Raw genomic sequence first — 16,514 nt, forward strand, 5'->3', positions numbered from 1 at the left:
TTAGCCGGTTAGGTCATTTGGAAGGGGAGACTTTTATATAGGTTTTTTTAAGAAAATCAGTTCGGTTCGGTTTGATTAGAGTTTTCAGTAACAAAACCAAAAACCAAACCGAACCACAAAAATAACTGCAAAACATCATTTTTTTTGTTTTTTCAATTTTCAGTTTGTTCAGTTATCGGTTTTTCGATTCGATTAGTCAGTTTTGTTCGGTTTTGATCGATTTTGAACACCCCTAGTTAATTGTTATTTGGACATACTTTGAAGGCTTGTTCACCATTTAATGATGCAATTAATGGTGGAAAAAAGTATATGTCATAAATCATTTTATGTTTGTATTATTTATAAATAAAAATAAATTATATTCTTAATTACATTTATTACTATTTTGTTATATAAAAGAAAATAGTGATTTAGAGCTTTTTTAATGCTAGTTTTAATTTTAATTTTATTTTAAATCCTATAAAATGATACACAAATATTTGTGAAATTATAAACTGTAAATAATAATTTAAAATTAAAATTAAAATTTATCTATTCAATGTTTAGTCTTAATTTAATTAAAATTTTATATTATTTTTAATTATTTCATCAACATAATTATATAAATGATAAGATTTTATTAGTTCTTCATCAAAGTGATACCGTATCTTAAAGGTGATACCGATTTCATTTTATCAATCAATTTCAAATTTGGCTCTCTTGTACTATGTAATACTACTATGCCAGATAACACAGTGATGAAACCACATAGCTCTGATGCAATACTGCTTATACTTTGACCAGAATAGTCCTAATAAGAAAAAGAGGATAGAATATTACAATAGATAGTTAAGCATTTGATGTGTGAGATAACTCATTCTTTTAGGGCACATTTTCGTTTTGTTTTAGTGAATACTAACCTTAAACATGATTGCAATATCTAATATTGTGAAAGATGTGAACAAGGCATAATAGATTGGAGACACAACTGCAATGTTAAATGTATCCAATGTCTACAAACATGACAGAGTTTGTCACCATATAACTCCACACAAATAATGCAAACATCTTATGGGAAATATAAAATTCAAATCCAGCCTTCTAGATCATCAATTATTAGTTAGGTCAAGCATGACATGGATGTTATTTGGGTTAGAGGTTACACATTAAATCTTCAATATGAACATGGAACAGAAAGAAATGCAAGAATGATAATAAATGGTGATCAAAGAAAAATAAACTAGATTGGTAGTCCATAAAATTATAATCACATCCAACAAAGAGAGGTGTTTCCTCATATTAAGCAGATGACATATAATAAAAAGTCTAAACATGAAAGCATATCATTTTTTACAAAAGGAATACAAACTATGTGGCTCTAAGTTTTTATTTCAAATGCCAAATTTATGTTCACGTTTTAAAGGAAACAAAATCAATAGTGATACTAACCATGTTAAGATAATTTAATTGAGTAATGATGCAGAAAACAACGACTATTAAAAAAATCCATCTCTGATAGTAGACAAGCTGATTTGTACCTTCTAATGTAAGTTTTATAGCAATTTCAATTGCTTTAACACTCATGACCTGAAAGAAAGAAAATAGAAGAAAACATTTAATTTTCTAGCTCTTTGTGCCCTGCTCAACTAATAATGTTGATATGTCTGCTTATCCACCTAATAACATGTATAACCATAGTGCGGAATAATTAGATTCTCTGGGAACAAGATAAAAGTTTTACTACATGTCATTCTTCACTTAAACATATTTAACATTAAGGAAAGTTAGAGACAAGGAACAATCATGTTCTATAAAGGCTCACATGTTTTACAATTAATGTTATTAAACAAAACTTTCAAGAATGTCTTCACTAGTTTGGAACAGTTTATAAGTTACTTTGCAATCAATTTTTTTTCCAATCAATTTCTACTAATTATGTAAAATATTCATGTTATTATTAATAAATATCTATTTTTATTTCTTTGTCCACATGATCCTATTTCTAATACTTTAGAACTATATTTCTTTATAGTCTTGCATGTATGATAGAGCTGATAAATTATGATAATTCTAAGAAGTTAAGTATAGCTGAAAACATCCTTTAAATCACTAAGTTTCCTCTGGCCCTTGCCCTTTCTATAATCTATATATACATTTTGACATTCATAAGTTGATCCTTGTTGAGTTTCTACTTGTTTAAACAAGTGCCATCATCACCAGAATATTGAATCATAGAAACTGAATCAAGAAAATTTAACTTTTCCAAAACTTACATTGAGCCTCTATAACTATCATAATTGGTTTAAAGTATCATGTTGGTTACATTCAGTATTGTACGGATGATGAGGCGTTCAAGCCATGGATCTATCCTGAATATTGTATGTCGGCACCTAAGATGTAGGAAGTGTTATCTGATGTGTATGATCATGTTCATTTCATGTTTTACATGGCGTCTTAGAAAGAGTGATGGTTTGAAGAGCTTGCTTGTTAACTTTATCAGTTATTTAGTTAACTTGATCTAGAAGTTTCGTATACAGGTATTCATGTATGTATATAAAACACTATCTGTAGCTTTGATAGATGATGAGATTCATCATTCATATTTTTAATACACTTCACACATTCCAATTTATTGCTCTTATGCTCTACCTTCCATTTTCACAGTATCAATGATTTTTTATTTCATAAGATTTTGTTAGTTCTGGTGAAACATTTATGTTGCAACACCATATAGTATAAACAAATATTTGAGATGCATCGAATTAATTCAGTTTTTCCTAGTTCAGTATATACTCTCTCTCCCCGTGTAATTGTGTATTTATTCAATTTAGTAATCAAGATATATGTTAAAGCTTAACACACAAGCTTAGTACAAGTTCATTGTTGTGATGTGAATTTTGGTGCAAAAAGCATATGGTATGCTTGACACTGTGGTATGATTGTATAATTTTTGTTTAAGAAAGATAGAACAATTGGATGGGCTAAATTATCGTAAACATTTTGAGGGTACATTCCATTTTTGCTAGGTTGTAAACTTGCAAAATGCAGAACACAACTCAGTCTGTTCATGATGATTTTTCCATTCAACTATATCCATCTTCAAAAATAGGAGAGAACAATATAAGGCTGATATTCGATATAGGTTTGATTTGATCTAAAATCTACACATATGATTCGGATTGTTGGGTTTGGTGCATCTCAAATGGTATACATTCCCACAAAGATTGCTAAACTGAGAAAACTTCAAAGAAAATTATGAATTTCTGATGAAGTCAAAGAACTTCTAATCTTTCACTCAGCGTTGATATAACATATCCTATTTTTCTTTCTTAAAAGTAGTTAAAAATTTGCTCGACTTCAAGATTTCAGATTCAAATCTTAGAATTCGTTAGTTATATCTCTATGGTTACCCCTCTTGTTAACATTGCTTTATTGTTTTTTCCTTAATCAACTATATATTCTTATTTAAAGTTTGCTAAAAAATTTATATAACGATTATTAATTTATTATTGTTCCAACTTTCAAATGCATATCTTGAAGACATCAAATAATTATGATTTTTTTAATAATTTTAAATTATATATATTTGTTTATATGAGAAAAATCATACTTCCAATTTTTAATATAATAGTATTTTATATTATTACAAAAGTATTTTTTATTGTTCTTTTATATTTTAAATTTTTAAAATATTTTGTTCAATGAATTTTTTTTCATTGTTATTTCTGCTTTTTAATTTATTTCCTTAATTGTCATATCTATTATTTTATAAAAAATATTTTATAACTTTTATAATATTACAAAAAAATCACATATTTAACAATTTAGATTATATTTAAAAAGCATAATCTATTTATAGAATAGATTATTTTTTTCTATATTATCTTTTTTATAGTAAAATAAAAAATATAGTTATGACATCAGGGTAAAAAACGTATATGAGCCAAGGAGAGTTTAAAATTACCTAAAAAACATATTTAACAATTATTACCTTTTTAATTTTAGTTATAAACTCACTTATTTTTAAATTAATTATATTTTTATTTAACAATAATGTATATAATAGTATAATAGATATAAATTAATTAATAAATTATTAAAATTTGAAATTAATAGTTATTTTAATATAAAAATAAAATAAAATATTTATGATAGAGTAGAATTAATAAAATACTTATTGTTCCTGTTCCATATTGTTTTAGAATAGTTAAATATTTTTAAAATGTTAGTGAAAATATGTATTTTAAATTTTAATTTTGAATTTATTATTATTTTTTTATTTTCTATTTACATAGGATCGGGTTAACCGATTCAATCACTGACCCACCGATTGAACCAATAACTCAAAAGTCTGACCGGTTCGGTTCTGACAACTGTGCTTTTCTTACTAAAAATGTTTTTCAAAAGTGTTTCCTATGCTTACTGCACGTTTAATGAAAATTTTTCAAGGCCAAGTTTTCAAGTTACTGAACTTACCCGCCATTCGAATTCACCTTCCTTCGTCTCTCACCGTCGCTGCCACTCACCATCGCCGTCTCGTTTGCTCACCATTGTTGTTTCATGAGCTCACCGTCGCAGCTCATAATCGTCATCTTGCGCACTCACCGTTGCTGCTCCAAATTGTCGCAAGCCTTGTGGGCTCACATCATCGTCTCGTTGCTCATCATCGTGCACTCACTAGATGATCATTCTCTAATTCACTCTATATCTTCTCTTTATTGCTGATTACCTCACTTCTTCTCCAGTTTTAGTGCCGAAGAAGGTGTGCGTGGCTATAATAATGATGAACAACAATGGCCAAACGAGACGGAGATAGTATGTTTTATTTTTCCCAAATTTGGTTCTGTGAATTGGGGAGGTTCTGCGATTATAGGGTTTTTAATTTTGGGGGTTTAGCTTTTGAATGTGTATTATTTCTGGTTGTTAGGGTTCTAGGTTCTGATTGTTAGAGAAGGTATGTTTCCGATTGTTTCTTATTGTTAGGGTTCTAGGTTCTAATTGTTCGAGAAGGTATATTTAACTGCATTTTATATATAATTAAATGTTGGATTTGAGATTTGTGTGGTATATATAAATGAATGAATGCCCTAGTTTTGATGGTCAAACTTGCTTCAGCTGTAATTTATGTTTGTTTATTAATTCCATGAACCATGTGTTCTTCTTCATTACTTATTAGTGTTATATATTTTACTTGGTTTCACTTTTAGCATCTTTGGAGTAGTACTGTTTGTATGGCAATTGATCTAGAGGCCATGGGTATTGAGGGAAGTCTAGTATTTTTCAGGTCTGGTTATTAATACTCATAGTGCTATTTCTTTTGGTTCCACTATTCTCTTCTTCGCTAATTGAAATAGATAGAATGTACACAGTAATGGTGTCATATTTGTGTCTTTTGAATCATTTGTGAGCTTTAGTATTGTTTCCACACTTTAGATGCCTGAACTATGTTTTGTATTGGAAATTATTTATATTGTTCATAGTTGGAAGCTTTTACAAGGATTTCTCATCCTCCTCTTCTTTAATTCTCTTCTCTCCTTAGTTTGGGTTATTTTTTATTAATAATATGTTGAGTTACTTATCCAAAAGATGGAAAAATAATTTTCTACAGACTGAACAGAAGCAATGAGGCCTGGTATCAATGGACCTTGGATCACTAAATCATATCTTGAAATGATCCTTGATAAAAAAGGTTGGATTTGGATGCACTTTGACTTTGTCCTTTTGCACTCTATGACTTCTCAATTGATTGAGTTATTTTTTATTGTTTGATATTATTTCTTTTATATATGCTGATGACTGCTCCAATAGGATAATTTATTTTAGGAAAATGAGCCAATTGGCTAAGCATAGCTTGACAAAAGTAGATTATATTCATTATCAAGATAAGAAGAAGCTAAATTTCCATGATGATCTAACTTATGCTAAACCTAATATTGTTTTCTTTTTACCACTTATAGGTGTTCCTCATCTTAGTACACCATCAGTGACTAATACATCTGTGCTTGGAAGTCAAGGCACTGCAATCATTGCACCAAAACCAATTCACGCGACTCTTGACCTTGTTACCGAATTGGAGGATTTGTCTCAGCCATGGACTCAGTCCCTCAACTGATCAAATGGCTATTTGCTCGCAAAGCCTCTATTAAATTGTCTTTGTAAATTTTTAGTACAAACATAATAGGAGGAGGGGAGGGGCGGAGGGGGGAGAGTTAGGCAGAAGAGCTTGTTTGTAACCCCATTCTGTATTATACATTTATTTTTATTTTATAATATTTGATAANGCATTTTCTACTAAAGTGTCTCCAAAATAAAAAAAGCGTAGCCTTTGCCAATGGCATATTATTTTTTCATTTTTAGCTACACTTTTTAAGAGTTGCTGAATGAGTGATTTTCTTGTAATAAAAAATCCTAATTGAATAAAAAAATACGTACACAAAAATTAAATTATTTTAAGATTTATTTAATTTCTCACTTTTTTATTTATTTAAACAAAAGAAATAGTTAATAATGTGATTTCTCTAATAAAATATCGACTTTAAATTTTGTTTTACATTGAGAAATATATCTTTTAAAAAACAAAAATTTTAATAAATATTTTATTAGAAGGCAGGCAGTCGTGGAAGAGCTTGTTTCATAATCAAATCAAGGAACTAAAAAATAACTACCAAAGACAAAAAATCCCACATTATCATTCTTTAAATTCATAGCTGTCAAGAATGGAACGGTTCATCAAGCCTTAACTCATACACTTTTTTCATTGGCTTTCATCTTTTTTGGGTTCGAAGAGTTTCTGCGATTAACTTCACTTCATCAAGCTAGGAAAGAAGCTCGACATGCTATTAGAATAGTTTCTTTATTTAGTTAAAATTTTCCAAATTTACATTATAGAAAAATTTAAAGATTCTGAAATGAAATTTTGAAGATGAAATCTTTCTAGATTTTATCCATAATCTAAATGTAATCTAAACCACTTTAATTTAAAAAGTGAAGCTTATATTAAATCTGAAGAGAAAAAATCTTGGAATGAAATGAAATCTTTCTAGAAGTCCCCTTAATTTAATGTAATCTAAACTACTCTAATCTAAAGTGAAGTTTCTATAAATGTGTTATTTAAGAATTAAACCAAATAAAAAACTAAACAAAATAATTGACCAAGAAACTAGGAAGAAGAAACCAAACCAAGAAACTGACCAAGAAACTAAGAAGAGAAGAAGAATGAGCAAAGACTTACAGAACACAGGAATGATTACAGAGGAAATAGATGATGCTCTTTTAAAGATGGATATGAAGGATGACGTAGGAATGACTAAAAAGGAGCTAGATGCTCTTTTAATGATGGATACCAAGGTGATCAAAGATCTGCTTGCCTTGGACGATAATCAACCACCGCATTCTTGGGATGACAACAAACAGTTTGTGATGGTTTTGATGATGAGTGTTTGTCGAAAGCTATGGAGAACCGAGGGAGCCGGAAGCTACAGATGGATATGAAGGATAACGCAGGAATGGAAAAGGAACTAAATGTTCTTTTAATGATGGACACGAAGGATAATCAACCACCACATTCTTGGAAGGGCAACAAATAGTTTGAGATAGTTCTTGATGATGAGAGTTTGCCAGAAGCTATGGAGAACCAGGAGGAGATAGAAGCTACCAAGCATTCTCAGTCTCAGCCTCAGCCTCAGGTCTACCCACGTACAACGAACATGGAAGAGCAATGTGCTATTGACGTCCATGTTAGTCAACCACCTCAGCTAGAATCTCCGCTTCAGCCTTGGTCCCAGCCTCTGCCTCAACCTCGGGTTCAGTTTCAGCATCAACCCAAGTTGTAGACGGATATAAGCAACATGACGGATCAGTTTTTCGCTGACACTTGGGGTTATCAACCACCGTTAGAGCTGATTGCCGAAGTGGGTGGTCATCAACCACTTCAATCTCAACCCAACCTCAGGTCTGGACTTGGGAGGAGAACAAAGATTTTGAGTCGGTTATCGCATATTATTTCTAGGATGCTATACACATCCACTGGGAGACCATGGCTGCTCGCCTCCCTGGAAAGACTCTGGCACAGGTGCAAGAGCGCTTCTTAAAGCTGATTACCGACTTTAATGCCATAAAAAACGGTTATCCTAAGAACATGATCATCATGATACCGGATCCTGCTACCCCATTGGAACATAGCCCTCTCTCCATCCCATCGTCAGTGCAACACCACCACCACCACCACCGCCACCTTATTGGACTTATCATCAACATCACAGGTGGCTACTCTAAAATATTTTCATTCTCTTTTTATTTCTTTATTTATTTAATTTTTTGCCCATATAGATATATGAATACTCTGTTTCTCTATTATGTAAATTCATCTTGGTAATATTATCATGGTAAGATGGAGGCAATGGCGGCCGCGGCAGACATGGCAGTGCCAATACATATTACGTTACCGTCATCAGCCATGCCAGGGCAAACAAGAGAACAAAACCGACATGTCAATAGCAACTTAATCCAAAAAATAGTTCATTGGACTGTACAAGAGCACAAGTACGTATTAATTAATAGTATTATATATGTTTGTCATTTAAAGGTCAGATAGAAAGAACTTTCCTATAAAATCTGCTAATCATTCATTATATCAAATTCTTTTGGCAGGTTGTTTCTCCAAGGGTTTGAAGAATTAGGAAGACAATGGTCAAGGATTTCAAATGAATATGTTAAAACAAGAACTTATCAACAAGTTGTTCTAAAAAATTCTTTGAACGCCAGGAGAAAATTGTTAGAGGAGAAAAGCTAGGAGAAAAGAGTATGCATGACATAGCTGATTATCGTACGTGGTTTCTTCATTAATCTAAAAATTATTTAATTTGTTACTCTAAACTCTTTGAATTATTTAATCATGGTAGTTATCCTATTTTAATTAATGTTCTATGTAGGAACTATAATATAATATGTGTGTTTTATTGGACCAAATAGAATTTACGAAAAGAAGAGGTGACTACTCAGGCAAGAAAACACACAAAAAATAGATTGAATATTTATTTTAGTATATTTAGTTTGATTTAATTATTACCTTAATTTTTTTTCTGAAATATGAATGCATGCCAATTTTAAAGGCATTATTTGAGGGTAGCATATGGTTTAGCTTGGTCAATGGTGTAGGAATATACGTATATATGGAATAATAGGATAGATATAGGAATATTTAATCCCCTATTCCTCTTGCTCTGATGGCAATGCTAAAAGAGTGGTGGGCTAGGTCTTATCTAAGGTCTCGATGACTTTGTCGAAGGGACTTTGCGTGGGAACAATATATTTTTTTAAATAATTATTAATTTAAAATATATTAATTTAATTTAGAACTCTTTGAAAGCATTTTATGATAGAATATAGAATATTTTTATGTAAATTTTATCAAAAATATTATATACATACTAAAAATTAGTTACTAAATTAGTCATATATTAATTCAAAGTAGAATAAGTGTAACTCTGGCAACAATTTTCTCTTCAAGTTCAGAATTAGAAATATCATGGCCGGATAACACACTATGCTTGTGATATACAACTATCACTTTTATAACCAAAGTAACTTTCATCCAAACCACAATTTTAGAATTTAAACTAAGATTCAAAATGCTATCAATACTAATTAAGATGATATTTCGAAGCATTTTTCATATTTTTTTGGTGTACAACAATTTTCCATAATTGAATAAATGTTCTTGTATAGATGGCTAAGTAAGTTTATTGACCTATCTCTAAGACCTAGCTCAACTCAGATCAAACAATTAAAGGCTGAGTGAGTAGCTTTACTTTTGTTTAGAATCTTAATGGTGTTGAACCATAGATGAATCAAAATTATAATATATATAGACATTCATAAGTTTTCAATGATAACAAGTTAAATAATTAAAATTACACTAATTAATTTACATGGATTAGCTCCCACAATCAAAGAAACACCAGAATATGAACACAAAAATCAGCTAAGAACTGGGCGTACAACTTGAAAAAAGAGTACAAGAGGGTAAAAATAATGCAAAATAATAATAATACAACAAAAATATAAAATAGGAGAAAAACCACCCAGAAATTTTTAGCGATTGTGCACACGAGCTTTCATTTCACAAGCTGCCACGGAAACAAACATCCTCCAAAAAAGGGAAGCACGAGTTATCTACCAAAACAATGTGATAGGAGCCTCTTGAAACTTGTTCCAAAACCAAATAGATGGAGTCACGGAATAACATTGTCACATTTACGCAGCTTGATGTCGAATAAACTAAAGAAAAACGTCATTGGAGTATGGGGGTTGTGTCTAACTTAATAGCAACATTAGGTAATTCTAATTTATAGTTCTATCACTCAATAATCCAGTATCACGTGAAATGATCTTGCAGTAATACCGTAATTAAGTTAAAAGGTGGTGACCCGTCTTCTTCCTTCTATTTCCAAGACTAACCATTGCCTTAGATATACCATGTTACTTTCGGGAACAACGGACTATACAAATCTGTACAGGAAGGGTAATTAGTCAATGATCATTTCCAGAAACAGTAGAAGTTTCTTAACTGAAACATTACAAGAAAATAGGAAACAATGAGGCATTACCTGTAGAGACTGGAGGATCTGGCTCTCTTGTACTATGCAATACTACTATGCCAGATAACATAATGGTAAAACCATATAGCTCTGAAGCAATGCTGCTTATACTTTGACCAGAATAGTCCTAATAAGAAAAAGAGGATAGAAGATTACAACAGATAATTAAGCACTTGATGTGTGAGATAACTCATTCTTTTTGGGTACATTTTCGTTTTGTTTTAGTGAATACTAACCTTAAACATGATTGTATTGGCTAATATTGTAAAAGATGTGAACAAGGCATAATAAATTGGAGACACAACTGCAATGTTAAATGTATCCAATGCTTGCTAACATGAAAGTGTTTGTTACCATATAACTCTACGCAAACGATGCAAACACCTTATGAGAAATAAAAATTTCAAATCCAGCCTTCTAGATCATCAATTGTTAGTTTAGGTCAACCATGATATGGATGTTATTTGGGTTAGAGGGTTACACGTTAACCTTCTCGATTAGCTCTTAGCTTTTAAATCATTTCTTCAATTGGAAAGTTACTTTAGCTAAACTCTTCAATATAAACTTGGAACAGAAAGAAATGCAAGAATGATAATAAGTGATGATCAAAGAAAAATAAACTGGACTTGTAATCTATAAAACTATAATCACCTCCAACAAAGAGAGGTGTTTCCTTATATTAAGTAGATGAAATATATCAGAAAGTCTAAACATGAAAGCATATCGTTTCTTACAAAAGGAATACAAATTATGTGGCTCTAAGTTTTTCTTTCAAATGCCAAAAATTATGTTCATGTTTTAAAGGAAACAAAATCAATAGTGAAACTAACCATGTTAAGATAATTTAATTGAGTAATGATGCAGAAAACATCGATTATAAAAAAGATCCATGTTTGATAGTAGACAAGCTGATGTGTACCTTCTAATGTAAGTTTTATAGAAATTTCAATTGCTTTATCACTCTGAAAGAAAGAAAAGAGAAAAGAAAACATATAATTTTTTAGCTCTTCGTACCCTACACAACTAATAATATTGATCTGTTTGCTGATCCACCTAATAACATGTATAACCATAGCGCGAAATAATTAGATTCTCTAGGAATAAGATAGAAGTTTTGCTACATGCCATTCATCACTTAAACACATTTAGCATTGAGGAAAGTTGGAGACAATGAACAATCATGTCCTATAAAGACTCACATGTTTTACAATTAATGGTATTGAACAAAACTTTCAAGAATATATTCACTAGTTTGGAACAGTTTATAAGTTACTTTGCAATCAATTTTTCTTTTCCAATCTATTTCTACTAATTATGTTTATTATTAATATCTATTTTTATTTCTTTGTCCACATGATCCTATTTCTAATACTTCAAAACTATATTTCTTTATAGTCTTGCATGTATGATAGAGCTAATAAATTATGATAACTCTAAGAATTTAAGTATAGCTGAAAGCACCCTTTAAATCACTAAGTTTTCTATAGTCCTTGCCCTTTCTATAATCTATATATACATGTTGACATTCATATGTTGATCCTTGTTGAGTTTTTACTTGTCCAAACAAGTGCCATCATAACTAGACTATTGAATCATAGAAATTGAATCAAGAAAATTTAGCTTTCCCAAAACTTACATTGAGCCTTTATAACTATCATAATTGGTTTTTATTATTATGTTGGTTACACTCAGTATTGTACGGATGATGAGGCGTTCAAGCCATAGATCTATCCTGAATATTGTAAGCAGGCGCCTAAGATATAGGAAGTGTTATCTGATGCGTATGGTCATGTTCATTTCATTTTTTACATGGAGTCTCAGAAAGAGTGAAGGTTTTAAGAGCTTACTTGTTAACTTTATCAGTTATTTAGTTAACTTAATCTAGAAATTTTGTATACATGTATTCATGTATGTATATAAAACACTAGCCGTAGTTTTGGTAGATGATGAGATTCATCATTCATACTTTTAATACACTTCACACATTCTGATTTATTGCTCTTGTGCTCTTTCCTCCATTTTCACAGGATCAATGATTTTTTATTTCATAAGAATTTGTTAGTTCTGGTGAAATATATACACTGTAATACCTATAGTATAAACAAATATTTGAGATGCACCGAATTAATTCAGTTTTTCCTAGTTTAGTATACTCTCTCTCTCTCTCTCTCTCTCTCTATATGTTAATATGTAATTGTGTATTTATTCAATTCAGTGATCAAGATATATGTTAAAGCTTAACACACAAGCTTAATACAAGTTTATTGTTGTGTTACCTATTGATGTTGATAAAAATCTATAGACAACTCTCCCAACTCTTTTGGAACCTATTGCCACTATATTGTATAAGATGACATTCTTTAGCACATCTAGAGAAGCAAAAGAGCAAGTGCGCAACATTATAGATGAATTGCACTTAAATATCACTTTATCCTCATCATTTCTTATGATCTCATTGGGATAAACAACTACACAGAAAAACTTATTACTATCTATATCTATGAAGAAGAATAGAGAGTAGTGGTATGAATGTATTGTGGTTAGCTTTGGAGGCTTCAAACTCCTTATATAAGAAATTTCTTTTAATGTAATTATCTACACTACAAGAAATTTGCTTATTACTATCAAATTTACCGTTGAGTTCTATGTGGAACTATTCCGACGAATTTATTGTTGGATTTTGCGTGAAAGTTGGTGAATATTTTTGTCTGGCTAAAACGTTATCGTCAAATTTTGTAACCTCCTCCAAAATCCGCCGGCAAGTTCTGGTACGAAGGACTAATTTATTGGTGCTAACATTATCGTTGGATTTATAAGCAAGAAATTCAATGGCAACCCTAAAATGAAATGCGTCGTTTTGGTTACTGGCAGCTTGTTACCATTGGCGTCACAAGTTATCCTTCGTTGTCATCGCACTTTATTTGGTGGTCGTCATTTCTGTGGGAGTCACATAGAAACTGTCTCCTGCATCTCTACCCATCGTTGTTGTGGTCCACCAAACTAGAGGTAAGTATTGTCTTCATTTTGTTTAGTTTTCACAAAAAAAAAACTTTACATAAAAATTTACACTGTAACAAATTTTGTCACCATCAGAGGTAAATTTTCATTAACCTTAATTTTTACAGAATTTTTTTTCTAACTTAAGGTATTATTATAACTTTATTTAATTTTGACATGTGTGATCAGGGTTTTAAAGTAAAGTTAGATTAGGTAAATTTTAAGTTAAGTTAATAAATTAGTTTTCTTTAAATTTGTTTAATAGAGTTTTATTAAAGTTTTTATTAAATGGTGATTAGGGTTACATTGTGTGTTTATTATATTATTTTAGTCTAATTAAAAATTAAATAGGGTTAGACACTCTAAAATTTTCAATTAATATAATTATGTAGATAAATTATTTTTTAATTTTTATTAAAATTTAGAATTTTATTAAAATTTTTATTAAATTTTGTATTTAATTTTTGATTAAATGTGTGATTATGTTATATTGAGTTATTTGTTATATTATTTTAGTATAATTAGAAATTAAATAGGGTTAGGCACTCTAAATTTGTCAACTAAGATAATTATGTAGATAAATTAGTTTTTTTATTGATTTTCATTAAATAAAGTTGAATTTAGTTTACGATTGAAGTTATGTTAATTAAGATTTCAATTAACATTAAGTAGTTAATTATGTTGATTTATCGGTTTACTATTTATTTTCAAGATTTTTATTAGTTTTGATTATTAATTTTGTATATTAAGTTTTAACTTTTATTAATTTTGTCTCTATTTTAAGATTTTTTTTTTATCTTTGTATGAAGTTATCATGGGTTATTCGTGCTAGTTATACACGTGGTTGTTCATGCAGAACTAAGATTGATTTTTCGTTTCTAAACAAGTTAAATTGTTAAAATTTTTTGCTTGATTTACCTTTTTTAGGATATAGTTTTAGGACGAAAGTGGGAGAAGGTTGTCTAGTGGTGCCCTCTCAAAACCTTTATTTGTTAAAAAATTGCGGAGTAATAAGAAAATACGCACTAGAAGGGATAGAATTTTATGTTTGGTTGAATGTTTATTTGTTTTAATATATGATTGCAACTGTTTAAGTTGTAAAAACTGAGAAATTTTTAGGGCGAAAGTCTTTGAAGAGGAGCTAGATGCTCTTTTAATAATGGATACTAAGGTAATCGGAGATCTGCTTGCCTTGGACGATAGTCAACCACTGCATTTTTGGTATGACACCCTTTCAAAGATGGATATAAAGGATAACGCAAGAATGAAAGAGGAACTAAATGCTCTTTTAATAATGGACACGAAGGATAATCAACCACTGCATTCTTAGGATGACAACAAACAGTTTAAGATGGTTCTTGATGATGAGTGTTTGCCAGAAGCTATGGAGAACCGGGAGGAGACAGAAGCTACAAGCATTCTCAGCCTCAGCCTCAGCCTCAGCTCCACCCGCATACAACGAACATGGAAGAGCAATGTACTATTGACGCCTATGTTAGTCAACCACCTCAGCTAGAATCCCTGCCTCAACCTTGGTCCCAGCCTCTGCCTCAACCTCGGGTTCAGTCTCAGCATTAACCCAAGTCACAAACAGATATAAGCAACATGACGGATCAGTTTTTTGCTGACACTTGGGGTTATCAACCACCGTTAGAGCTGATTGCCGAAGTGGGTGGTCATCAACCACTTCATTATCAACCGCAACCTTAGGTCTGGACTTGGGAGGAGAACAAAGATTTTGAGTCAGTTATCGCCAATTGTTTCCAGGATGCTATACACAACCGCTGGGAGACCGTGGCTGCTTGCATCCCCGGAAAGACTTAAGCACAGCTGCAAGAGTGCTTCTTAAAGCTGATGACCGACATTAATACCATAAAAAACGGTTATCCTGAGAACATGATCATCATGATACTGGATCCTGCTACCCCATTGGAACACAGCCCTTTCTCCATCCCCATCGTCAATGCAACACCATTACCACTGCCGCCTTATTGGACTCATCATCATCATCATGGGTGGCTACTTTAAATATTATCATTCTCTTTTTTATTTCTTTATTTATTTTTTACCCATAAAGATGTATAGAGACTCTATTTGTCAATTATGTAAATACATCCTGGTAATATTATCATGGTAGGATGGAGGCAATGACGGCCACGAAAGACATGGAAGTGCGAATGCATATTACGTTACCGTCATCAGCCATGCCAGGGGCAACAAGAGAACAAAATCGACATGCCAACAGAAACTTAATCCAAAAAATAGTTCATTGGACTTTACAAGAGTACAAGTACGTATTAATTAATAGTATTATATAGGTTTGTCGTTTAAAGGTTAGATAGAAAGGACTTTCCTATAAAATCTGCTAATCATTCATTATATCAAAATAGTTTTGGGAAGGTTTCCATGGGTATGAAGAATTAGGAAGACAATGGTCAAGGATTTCAAACAAATATGTTAAAATAAGAACTTATCAACAAGTAGTTCTCAAAAAATTTTTGAACGCCAGGGGAAAATAGCTAGAGGAGAAAAACTAAGAGGAAAGAGTATGCATGACATAGCTGACTATCGTACGTGGATTCTTCATTAATCTAAAAATTATTTAATTTGTTACTCTAAACTCTTTGAATTATTTAATCATGGTAGTTATCCTATTTTAATTAATATTTTATGAAGGAATTATAACATAATATGTGTGTTTTATTGGACCAAAGAGAATTTACGAAAAGAGGAGGAGACTACTCAAGCAAGAAAAACACACAAAAAAAATAGATTGAATATTTGTTTTAGTATATTTAGTTTGGTTTTATTGTTACTTTAATTTTTTTCTAAAATATGAATGTATGCCAATTTTAAAGCCATTATTAGAGGGTGGCATATGGTTTAGCTTGGTCAATTGTGTAGGAATATACGTATGTATGGAACAATAGTGTAGATATA

The 16,514-nt window shown here is 30.9% G+C and overlaps 1 protein-coding gene across 1 annotated transcript; it reads right to left on the minus strand.

Moving 5' to 3' along the window:
- Window positions 1-619: 619 nt before the first annotated feature.
- On the minus strand, window positions 620-4,508 carry LOC107493323 (probable magnesium transporter NIPA6). Its single transcript, XM_052262985.1, has 4 exons — window positions 4,473-4,508; window positions 1,429-1,566; window positions 900-992; window positions 620-790 (listed from the first exon to the last, which is right to left on the minus strand). The coding sequence occupies exons 1-4, from the start codon at window positions 4,506-4,508 to the stop codon at window positions 620-622; spliced, it is 438 nt and encodes a 145-aa protein (XP_052118945.1).
- Between the last annotated feature and the right edge of the window lie 12,006 nt (window positions 4,509-16,514).

Source organism: Arachis duranensis, chromosome 6, assembly GCF_000817695.3.
Source record: "Arachis duranensis cultivar V14167 chromosome 6, aradu.V14167.gnm2.J7QH, whole genome shotgun sequence".
Lineage (NCBI taxonomy): Eukaryota > Viridiplantae > Streptophyta > Magnoliopsida > Fabales > Fabaceae > Arachis > Arachis duranensis.

What these genes read in the sequence shown, in the direction of transcription:
- LOC107493323 (XM_052262985.1), bottom strand. Translation starts at nt 4,508, where the DNA reads ATGGTGAGTGGCAGCGACGGTGAGAGACGAAGGAAG. An exon ending in AATTAAATTATCTTAACATG is followed by an intron (nt 993 to 1,428) that starts GTTAGTATCACT and finishes TCATGTTTGTAG; the next exon opens with ACATTGGATACATTTAACAT. An exon ending in ATATTGCAATCATGTTTAAG is followed by an intron (nt 791 to 899) that starts GTTAGTATTCAC and finishes TTTTCTTATTAG; the next exon opens with GACTATTCTGGTCAAAGTAT.